General features: G+C 33.9%; 1 protein-coding gene across 1 annotated transcript; it reads left to right on the top strand.

The window, feature by feature from the left end:
- Positions 1-3,618: 3,618 nt before the first annotated feature.
- LOC105764538 (alpha-xylosidase 1) lies at positions 3,619-8,395 on the top strand. Its single transcript, XM_012583160.2, has 3 exons — positions 3,619-3,888; positions 3,988-4,670; positions 6,337-8,395. The coding sequence occupies exons 1-3, from the start codon at positions 3,662-3,664 to the stop codon at positions 8,214-8,216; spliced, it is 2,790 nt and encodes a 929-aa protein (XP_012438614.1). The 5' UTR covers positions 3,619-3,661; the 3' UTR covers positions 8,217-8,395.
- Positions 8,396-12,186: the final 3,791 nt, after the last annotated feature.

Here is a 12,186-nt window from a genome sequence, read left to right as displayed (position 1 = left end):
TTTTTGGTTGTTGTGGTTTTTTATGAGAGTTTCGATGATGGTATTAAGGGAAACGGCGAGGCAGTGGAGCAGTGGTAGTCACGGTGTCGGTGGAGAGAAACGGCTGGAAGATTCGAGGGTAAAGCCTAGTTTTTTTTGAAGCTTTTCTTTGTAGTTTTTCTTATTTTTTTGGCTGTTTATTTTTTTCTTCTGCTTGGCTCTGATCCTTTGAAAGGGGAACAAGTCCCTTTTATCCTGTTGATTTTTCCTGTTTTCAGGTAGCCGTTGAGGAGGGCCATCATGAGCCTAGGCTGGCCGTTAGAAATAGTGGGGGTAGGTGTGCGAAATGCGTCTGGCGGCTGGGGATTTTTTGACGTTATGTGTCAGAAGGACCATATTGTAGAGGATGCAAAATGTCTAAGGTCAAAATATAATTTTAGGAAAAGTTAGAGGCCAAAATGTAAATAGTAAAAAGTTAAAGGTCAAAATGTAAATAATAAAAAGTTAGGGGTCAAAATGTAAATAATAAAAAGTTAGGGCCAAGATGTAATTAGTAAATTTTTGTATTTTTTCTAATTTTCTTTTTTATTATATTATTATTATTTTTAAATTAATATAACATAAAAGACAAAAAAAACACTAATGGACTAAAACCCTAACAAGTCCAAAATTAAATTAGTAAAATTCCAATTATCCAATCACAACAGGCTCAATCATTGGGCCCATATAAGACAAGCCCAAACCTTAGACCCATTAATCTAAAAAAACTTCTAGCTCAAATTACCCAAACCTGTAATTTAAAAAAATTAAAATACAAAATCTGAACCGGACAAAATTCAGTGATTATAATTATTTTAGTAAAAAACCCGTGAAAAGTAGAGAGGGCGTACAGCCGACCCTTTACTTCAAATTTGGTTTTATTTATTTATATTTTATATATAGAAAATTAGGGAGAGTTAGAAGAGGAGACGCCCAACAACCTTTCTTTTAGGTATAGAATTAGTTTTTACTAAGGTTTACTTAAGAAAGATTAAAAGACGGGAGGAGGCATATTAGCTTAAAATCAAAAACCATTGTTCTATTTTGTTTTTATTTCAATAATGTTTTATTTTCTTCAATTATTTTATTGTTTGATTTTATGAAGTAATTTCATCTAGAATATTCGAGAGAGTTGTAATATTTGAAATTGTACTTAAAAACTTTCATTTTGGTATTTGTTGTTTCTCCAGTTTAGGAGGTAGACACCGTCGCCCTAAAATGTTGTATTGAAAAGCTCGTTGATTCGGTGTTTGTTAGATTTACAGTTGGAAAAATTGATATGATCGTTTGTTGTACTTAATCTATCGAGAAATGTATTGGCATGTCCAATTAAGTGGTTAGTTGGATCCGTCAATAGAAAGAACAATTGGATTTAAACGATTTGCGCGGTTGAGGTTTGAGTTGGGTCCTTGCAGTTCATAAGGCTACCGAAGAGTTAAATCATGGACGTGTATTTTGTGATTGTTTGTTTGGTAAGGGTTAGTTGTTGGGCGTTCATGGAATTAATTTACACACGGAAGGGTTAGTGGTCTGAGGTGTCCTCGATCACTATACTTGACTTATTGTTTGAAAGAGAACTTGTTATCAAGGATCGATTTCAAATCGGGGCAAAAAAACGAGCGTAAAACTAGAATTTCATCATATCAATTTATTCAATTTAATTTGGTTTGTGTTTATTTTTATTATTATTTCAATTTAAATTGTCTCTATTATTTGTACTTTTATCATATTTAAATTCCCCTTAATCTTAATAGGATCGACCTTATTCCTTATATTGTTATTTATTTACTATTTAGACATAAGAATTTATTGTTGGTGGATTTGACGAATATCAAGCATGTTTGTATTTGTAACCTTTATTAAAATCAGAAAATGTAACTTAAAAAATAAATGGAAATAAAATAAAAATAATAATTTCGTAACCTCAACAAAAAAGAAGAGCCGGAAAATAGAACTTAAAAAACAAAAAAATGAAAATACAATAAATTAATTTACTTGTAACTCGAAGAAAAATGAAAGGGAAATATAAATAGTTAGATTAATGGGGCAGTGCTGGGGCGGTAGCCCAGTTTAGGCCACAAGTGACGTAATGTTGGGCTTCATTTTCACTGAAATCTAGGCCTTCCAAGATACGCCGCTTCAATCGCCTCCCATATCCTTTGCTTCTTTTCAGTGCTTAGAGTTCCGAGGTGTGAGTCGAAAACGCCAGAGAACAAACTTAAGGAGATGATGCAATGACAGTATCATAATCCAATTGGAAAGGGGGAGTGAAGTTAAAATTAAAGTTGGGGGTTATATTACAAATATTTTAATCATATATTAATTTCTCCATGTAATGACAGTGCCGTATATCTAATTTACGAGGCAAACAAGAGTGGGATCCCAAGATACTGGATTTACCTTCATTTTCCAGTGCTTTTCCCCCTACAATCTCTTAATCTTCTTACAAGATTCACCATGTTGTTCCCAATTCTCGATTATCATAAAATTAAAATGCTTGTTATCTTTATTCTAACGGTCTCTACAGCACAGGTTTTAAAATCATTTTATAGATGTAGGATTATATGGTTAAGTATAGATGCAAAATGTCTAATATTTGAAAGACATACTAAATAATTAGAAAGAGAAAAAGCGTCCATTCATCCTTCATAAACCCATGCCCATGCCCTTAAAAAGACAAAATAGAATCAGATTACAGTGATAATGTGGACATACTTGGGGTACGTAATGACATGATTTAAGGGTCACGAGCCCTTATCGGTTACTACAATTCCAATTTTTCTTCTTGCATCCTACTCGTTTGTCATCAACCACCTTATAATTTAATCTTCCCAATATTTTTCTTGAGGATAACTTCTTCCTAGGACTGAAATGATGCCTATTTTTCAATGGACATTTTAATATATAAATGCTTGAATTGTTTGACCCTTATGCTTAAGAAAACACTGCCACCGACTTCATAATCTTTATTAAAATAAAATTTAAGTTTAGCATATTAGATATGGATAACTAATATACAAGCAAGAAAGCAGGGGTTTTTAACCCTCCTAACTTGTGGTTGTTTTAATTGTAAATTAGATGAAGATGTTTCTTCATCCTCATTTAATATTAGTAAATAGGTTTCAACAGCACGATTCCTATCTATGAATACCTGATTTATGAGCGTAGAAGAAAAGGTGTTTCCTTTCCCCTTCTTTTTATAAAATATATTTGATCTCTCAGGAACTGAACAAACTTGAAAGCCCATCTATGACCATGGATTGCATTGGATTCTAGCTAGTCCAACTCTATCACCATTTCTCTACTAATTGTAACATATCATGATTTTGCTTGGGGGTGTTACTGAGACCAGTAAAGCAGAATATAACAAAGATATCTCTATGTCTTCATTTGATGAATCTACGAAATTATCAACCAAAGTCGTTGATAGAAATGGGACCACTCTTTGTTGAAAAGAGATTTTATGATCAAAACAGGGAGAGGCATCTGGTCCACAGACCATCATCATCACGTGTCTAAGACCACCCTATTCATGCATCAAACGACTGCCACTTCTTTCATTCAGTGACTCCTATTCCTATATAGTCCTTTTTAACACTCTTTGCTCCTCACTCTTCTCTTTGCTCTCTGCTTTGTTTGAGTAATGTTCTCTCCAACTTACCTACTTTCTTCGAGTTCCCTCTACGTTCTTCTGGTTTTATTATCATGTTTCTATGGAGGGTTTTCATCTGCCCCCACTAAGATTGGAAAAGGGTACCGTTTGATCTCAGCTGAAGAGACCCCTGATGGTGGCTTTCTGGGTCACCTTCAGGTCAAGCAAAAGAACAACATATATGGTCCTGATATTCCTCTCTTGCAACTCTATGTCAAGTAAGTTACCAGTCTAGTTTTACTCTTAATCTTTGCCTCTTTTGCATTTACATTCCTCTTAATAAAAAATTTCTTCCTTTTTTTTCCCTTCTTCTAAAGGCATGAGACGGGAGATCGTTTGAGGGTACACATAACAGATGCTGAGAAGCAGAGATGGGAAGTTCCGTACAATCTTTTACCAAGGGAACAACCACCCGCATTGAAGCAAACGATTGGGAGATCAAGAAAGAACCCTTTAACAGTGTCGGAGCTTGCAGGGTCTGAGCTCATATTCAGCTTCATAGCCGACCCTTTTAGCTTTGCGGTGAAAAGGAAATCAAATGGGCAGACCCTTTTCAATTCCAGCTCTGGAGGGTCGGACTCATTCGGAGAAATAGTGTTTAAGGATCAGTACTTGGAGATATCCACACAGTTGCCTAAAGATGCTTCACTGTATGGACTTGGAGAGAACACTCAACCGCATGGCATCAAGCTGTATCCCAATGACCCTTACACATTGTACACAACCGATGTGTCAGCTATTAACCTCAACACTGATTTGTACGGATCCCACCCTGTTTACATGGACTTGAGGAATGTGGGTGGTCAGCCATTTGCACATGCTGTTCTCTTGTTGAACAGCAATGGCATGGATGTGTTTTACAGAGGGAATTCATTGACGTATAAGATAATTGGTGGTGTTTTTGACTTTTACTTCTTTTCCGGGCCCACTCCCCTTGGCGTTGTTGATCAGTACACCTCTTTTATCGGCAGGCCCGCTCCCATGCCTTACTGGTCTCTAGGTATGCTTTCGTTTTCTCACTTGCATTGCATTACGTTTAACGTTTTCATATTTTGTTCAAGTATTTGTTTATGTTCTTCACTGTGGATATTATGTTGGGTTTAACACAAAAAGGTCTCAAGCTAAATCTAATGGCATTGACTCAAAAACAATCTTTTATGATATGACTAATATTCCCTCTTTTATATGGGAAAGGTTAGATTTTGATGATAAATGTTGCATTAAATAAATCCATAATTTTGAATCATAATACGGCAATATGTGGGTGTAAGACAACACGACAGATTTTAAACGTAATGAGGAGGGACGATTAAGAGATGTAGGGAAACTTGGGCCACTTGATTCATCTGTTGGCTAATGTAGACTCCTTATATATGACCCATTAATCAGGTTGGGCGAAGGTAGAAAATATTGTTAAAGGTTTTGAAATTAAATTGTAATTTTTAGTAATTTATATCTTTATAAATTTTAAAAGGTTAAATTAAATTTTTATTATTTTTAGACAGTCAAAATATAATATTATTTTTATTATTTTAAAATTTTTAAAATACCTAGCTACCCCTGCTTGGGCGTGGCAATGCATTAAGATGAAAGATAGTTTGTTCCCATTTTAATATGGTTAGGTGGATTGGTCCCATATCTAGTTTTACTTTATTGTCTTTGTTTAAAGTCCCCATCAATATGTGTCTTGGTCTAATAATTCTCCAGAACCAACTTTCTAGATCTAAGAGATCTTTTTTCTTTAATCAATGATGATATGACTTTAGGCATTTTAGGTCTTTTAACTGTTAGATAAATAATTTAGTAAAAGCCCCCATGAGGCACTGTGTTTTTTTATCATATTTTACCAGTTTTCTCCTCTCGCTCTCTCTATATATTTCATCTTGACTACGTGAGTTAGAAATCAAATGGGCACTATGACATCTTATCATAACGCTTTGGCATTAATATGCCCTGACTTGATGCTAACCTTAGGTGCACCCTCAAGCATTGTTGTCTGGTGTCCACACATTGTCAGTTTATAGTCCTTTAGCCTATGGGGTATCTAAAGTGAACTTTTGTGTGCTACCTTCATGTTATAGCACCTTTTGTGTCGGTAGATGCATAATCAAAGTTAAAAACTAGTACTTTTCCCTCGACAAAGGTACCCTTTAACGTATAATGATGAACAGGTACGACTCACATATGAGGCTTATGTTTTTTACAATGCCTGGGAAAACAGATCATACATGTGATATATTATATATCCCCATGATCTTGACTGATGTGTTTGTATTATGACAATAGCATGTGGAGTTGTCACTGCTTGTCATGGATTATAGGTAGAATAGTAATATATTTACTTTGAGTTATGGAGGAATCCTTGCATTTATGTCATGTCATTTCGATGCCATCGTGAACTCTTGCTGCACTGTTTCACCCCAATACTTGATACGGACTTGTTTCCTCAGTCTTGTTAAAATGGAACCAAGTTAAAGGAGAAGTGAACAACATATATACTATTGGTCATTAGATTTTGTTTTCGTGTTACGTTAAGCTTCCTCTCTCTGGTTTAGAGATACTCCTAATAGGACGATTCTTGAAGATTATCTTAGCATCTTACCATGACGTTGAGATGAATAAAATATATTCATTTTTCTCTTTGTTTCTATAAATTTGATTTACAGGGTTTCACCAATGCCGGTGGGGTTACCATAACCTCTCTGTAGTTGAAGATGTAGTTGAGAATTACAGGAAGGCCCAAATCCCACTTGATGTGATCTGGAATGATGATGATCATATGGATGGCCATAAGGACTTCACCCTCAACCCCGTAAACTACCCTCGTCCGAAGCTTCTTGCATTCCTGGACAAAATACATAGCAGAGGCATGAAATACATTGTCATCATTGATCCTGGAATTGGTGTTAATTCCAGTTATGGTGTATACCAAAGAGGCATCGCCAACGATGTATTTATCAAGTATGACGGTGAGCCTTACTTGGCCCAAGTGTGGCCCGGGGCTGTTAATTTCCCCGACTTCCTCAACCCTAATACTGTTGCATGGTGGGGTGATGAAGTCAGACGTTTCCATGAACTTGTCCCTGTTGATGGGCTCTGGATCGACATGAATGAAGCTTCGAACTTCTGTTCTGGGAAGTGCACGATACCGAAAGGCAAGCAGTGCCCAAGTGGGACTGGCCCTGGTTGGATTTGTTGCTTGGACTGCAAGAACATAACAAAGACAAGATGGGACGATCCACCATACAAGATCAATGCTTCTGGCTTGCAGGTACCTATTGGGTTCAAAACTATTGCCACTAGCGCAGTTCACTACAACGGTGTTCTAGAGTATGATGCTCACAGTCTTTACGGCTTTTCACAAGCCATAGCAACACACAAGGCACTCCAAGGGCTTGAGGGAAAACGGCCGTTTATATTGTCACGATCTACATATGTTGGTTCAGGAAAATATGCTGCTCATTGGACAGGTGACAATAAGGGCACTTGGGAAGATTTGAAGTATTCTATAACTACAGTGTTGAACTTTGGTATGTTTGGGGTTCCAATGGTTGGCGCAGATATATGTGGGTTCTATCCTGCCCCAACTGAAGAGTTGTGTAACCGTTGGATCGAAGTCGGTGCTTTTTACCCTTTCTCCAGGGATCATGCAAATTACTATTCTCCAAGGCAGGAGCTTTATCAATGGAAGACTGTCACCAAATCTGCTCAAAATGCACTAGGCATGAGGTATAAACTTCTTCCTTACCTCTACACACTCAACTATTTGGCTCATACAAGTGGAGCACCAATAGCCAGGCCACTTTTCTTCTCATTTCCTGCTTACAAGGAGTGCTATGGGCTGAGCACCCAATTCTTGCTCGGAAGCAGTCTCATGGTATCTCCAGTGCTTGAGAAGGGGAAAACATCAGTCAAAGCACTCTTCCCACCGGGTTCTTGGTACAGTCTCTTTGATATGACACAAACCATAGTGTCGAAGGGACAGTACTTCACGCTCGATGCACCTTTGCATGTGGTCAATGTACATTTGTATCAGAACACCATACTACCAATGCAGCAAGGAGGAATGATCTCCAAGGAAGCTAGAATGACACCATTTACTCTTATAGTAACCTTCCCTGCCGGGGCTAGCGAAGCACAAGCCAAAGGCAATCTTTATCTCGACAATGACGAGCTTCCAGAAATGAAACTCGGAAACGGGTATTCAACACATGTCGACTTATACGCCACATTGAAGCAGGGATTGGTGAAGATCTGGTCAGAAGTTCAGGAGGGTAAGTTTGCTTTAGACAAAGGTTGGAAAATTGAGAAAATAACAGTGTTGGGATTGAGTGGAAGTGTAGACACATCTGGCCTTGAGATTAATGGAAGTCCGGTAGCCAATGGTGCTTCCAACATAGAATTGACCTCAGTGGAACAGATGCATTTGCAGGATGTTGAAGATGGGGTTGGCAAGAAGAAGTCTTTAATAGTGTCACTTTCAGGCTTGAACTTATATGTTGGGCAGAAGTTTGACATGTCCATGAAAATGGGGGTACAAGGTTGATGATTATGGTGTTTTTGTACTCTTTTTTTTTTTTCCATTTTCATTGTTGATGATTTCCTCTTTCTCTTAATTGGGGGTTCACGATGAGCTTTAAACTGCTGCAGTAATGCAAATTTGATGTTTATAATTTCAGTTGTTTGTAGTTAAGGAAATTGAAATCCAACTTTCCCTTGTTTTAATTTTGGACCGATCTTGGGTCTATTGGCTAAACAGCCCAATCCGATGAACACAAATAAATCCCGTTATCATGAGTAATGAGCAAATATAATGCGCCTTTACAAAATATTAGGTTAAAATTTTAATTAGAATAATCTCAATTTCGTTTGAGAAAAGAATTACTATTCTTAATATTTTCAAAAGAATGTGGACTCGTAACTTTTTTGTAATTGGGTAGAAAGCAATCTATCTACTAAGATTACCCAATTGGGCAGCATCAGGAGAGTGAAGAACATGAAGACCCAGATTTGTTTGTTTCGCAGTGGAAGCCATTATAACGGCTGCTGCTCTTTTTCTGTCTTTTGTATTTGTGTGCTGAATGAGCACCTCCCAATCCCAACCACCTATTTCCTCTGTTTCTTTACTAATCATATTCACAGCTTCTAAGTTCTCCGTCTCATCAACTTCTTATAATTTATGTTTGTGTACATTGCAATATGTTGAACGATTAAATTTTATATTTTTATTTTAATATATGATAGTAATTACTTTTTTTTCAAAAGTTATAGTTAATTTGTTTACCATACATTTTTTTTAATATTTTATTATTAATTATTAAAAGTTTATATTAGACTTGACCATGAGTCGTGTTACCCGGTTCGGCCCAAAGACTTGTCCAAAAAGTGGTAGGATTTGGGTAAAAATATAGACTTGAAAACTGGACTTAATCAAAAAATAAGATCTGTTTAAAAAATGGGTTGAACATCAGGTAAGTTCTTTTGCCCGGCTCGATTTTGAAAAAAAATGTTGTTTTGCTACTGTTTTCACATTGTTTTGTTACTATTTTATTGTTATTATCTAGATATTGTATAACTCTTGTTTTATTATTAATTCTGCTACTATTTTAGAGGTATTTGTTTGCTAATATTTGAGTGTTATTTTATGTATAATTTTTTTAATTTATTTTCAATTTGTTGGAAACATTTATTTTAATGTTTTTAGTGTATTTGATGTATTATATATTTTTTAAATTTATTTTTATATAAAAATAATAATATAAAAAAATTAAAATGGACAAGCCAGGTTTGGGTTTTAGTATTTTTATCTGGGTCAAGTTTGGGCAAAATTTTAGACTCGTTTTTAAAATCAAACATAAAAAATAGACCTAAATTTTTATCTCGACCCAACTCATGGTCAAGCTCTAATTTTTATACATAAAAGATAAATTATAATTCAATAAATTTTAAAATAGCAAAAATTCAATCTCAATTTTTCTCTGTCGAAAGTGTCATCAACTTATCCCATTTGCTATTTATTTGAATTTTGTTTTAAATAGATTTTTTTCTTAATTTTCACTATCTTTTTAGGTAAATATGATAAAATATTATGAATATAAATGTATATAAAAACTAAAAATATATAATTAATTTATTAGTAATATTAATTAAAAACAACATATTAAAATTTACTATAATATGACTTTGTCAAAGCAAACATATGATTCAACACTTGCAACATTATATAAATATAATATTTTAAATATTTTTAAGAACAATTATTTACATTTTATATAAAATAAAATTAGTTAAAACATATATATATATATATGTGTGTTCATTTTTAGTAATTTAAGTATTAAACATAAAAAAATGAAGAAAGAAATGAAAATGTTCTTTAAAAAGATGAGCATAAAAGTAGATTGATTTAATAAACTGTTAGCAGTTGAGAAAAAAATTCCAAAGTTTCAGAACTTGTTTTCTCCTATGGTTGAGTCAAGATCTTGTGAGTATTATTTTTGCTTATAAAGGGTATCAACTCCTGCACGAACGTTAACTATCTAGTTTATGCACTTAATTAATAAAAGAGGGGGGAGGTCTGGCACGTGATCATGTTGGCATCGAAATCTGCAGCAGTGAATGCCTACCCACACCCTCACTTATAAAATAACGCAAACAGCACTGGGATCTTGTCCCCAACTGCAACGCGCGTACTGTCCATTGCTAATTGTCATCGCAAGTCACGTGACCATGTTTATGATGCTGATCATCACATACATACAGACATCTATGTTGACTAAAAGTAAAAGGTAAAAGGGCGGGCGGAGTGAGGTAGAGGACAAGTCGGGCACGCAAGTGGAGATGAGGAGAGAGGAGGTAGCTTCGTTTTCCCGCCAAGGGAGCCCACCGCCTATCCATTCCCGCCAAAGAGAACAACTATGTTTTCGGTCTTATACAAGTCTAACATGGGTAGGACACGTGTGAAGAAAAAGGCAACAAGCGTCGATCATCTGTAGGGGTTGGTGTTTGGTCGATGATTACCTATTTGTCAACATCTGCAAATACCATGGAAGGCGCTGTTTCGGATCCCCATTTTCTTGAATTTTATATCATAGGGACTATTTATTACAAATTCCATCCATATAAAAAATATAAATTACAATAAAACGCATTTGAAAGATAGATTTGCATCCAATAATCAAATTTTATGTTTCCAATTTAACAATAATAGCAGAATGTAATATGTAATAAATACATTCTAATGCCTTATTAATGTATCCTCAATAGAAAATTTTAATTATTGAATTGACTTATAACATCAACTTATTCATTAACATTATTTATATTAGATTATGTCACACCGAGATGTGGGTGAAAAACATCTCATATAAAAAATTTATTTTATTTTATTTTTATTTAATAATTATCATCAATAGATTAGTAAATGATGTGTTTAAATTTTATTATTAACACCAGTTTAATCCTTAAATATATATATAAGTTTTAGTTGTTATATTTAAAGATGGTATAAAAACATGAAATACAAAAGTATCGTTATGGTGAGACTAATATTAACTGTCATTTAAGAAATATGATAAATAATTTTTTCTGAACTAAATTTATATATGATAAATTCATAATATCAACTAAATCAAAAGATTTATAATAATAAATATAGATATATTAAATTTTATAAAAATTTTAACAATCTAGTCATAATTATTTAAATTTTATCGATTAAGTATCAAAAATTAATTTAAATTTTTATTAAAGAATATAAATTTATATTTATGACGATTTTTATTTATAGTTTATGTAATATAAATTTATAAAATTTATTTACATTTTGAAATTTTGGTGTAGATTTTATATTCATAAATGTTAAAATTAATGGTAAACTATTAAATAGTCGCCTAATTAAAAAATTTCATTTTAGGCATCCAAACTAAAAAATTACAATTTAATAACCTACATTACATAGCTCGGTTATTTTGTTCACTTCCATTAAAATCACAAATGGGAATCAGCATGGCGTTAAAAATGATATAATAACAAATTTAACTCTCAACTTTTACATATTATATCAATTTAGTCATATTTTAAAAAGTGAACTCTTAAAATTTATAAATATTCTCAATTTGGTCCTAATTCTCAATTTAGAAATATTATATAAATTTAAATTTTATATTAAAATTAAATAAATATAAATTTATTAATGTTAAATAAAATAAAATCCATCACCTCCCCCGCCCCCCAAAAAAAAAACTAGTCATTTTTACATGCTATGCTACAAATAAAATGAAATTCAATCACCATATTTATAGCTTTTTCAAAACTATAATCCAACAATAGCCATGCCACCTTCCTCCTATAGATACACTTCAATTTGCTACAATGCTTAACAGGACAATGATACCATTTAGCCAAACATAATTGGATTAGAGGAGAAAATATAGGACAAAGAGTAAGAAAAGATCTCGATTGCAATCTCTATTGGAGTAAGATCTGATACATCTCTATAACCTAGTTTGCTTGCA

The sequence above is a fragment of the Gossypium raimondii genome, chromosome 12 (assembly GCF_025698545.1).
Source record: "Gossypium raimondii isolate GPD5lz chromosome 12, ASM2569854v1, whole genome shotgun sequence".
NCBI classification, from domain to species: Eukaryota; Viridiplantae; Streptophyta; class Magnoliopsida; order Malvales; family Malvaceae; genus Gossypium; species Gossypium raimondii.
The sequence above is the reverse complement of the archived record's forward strand: the minus strand, read 5'-3'. Positions and strand labels throughout refer to the sequence as shown.

Bases quoted from the DNA above. Each gene is read 5' to 3' on its own strand.
- LOC105764538 (XM_012583160.2), top strand. From the start codon at position 3,662: ATGTTCTCTCCAACTTACCTACTTTCTTCGAGTTCCCTCTACGTTCTT. The intron at 3,889-3,987 runs GTAAGTTACCAG...CTTCTTCTAAAG, and splicing joins CTCTTGCAACTCTATGTCAA to GCATGAGACGGGAGATCGTT. The intron at 4,671-6,336 runs GTATGCTTTCGT...TTTGATTTACAG, and splicing joins CATGCCTTACTGGTCTCTAG to GGTTTCACCAATGCCGGTGG.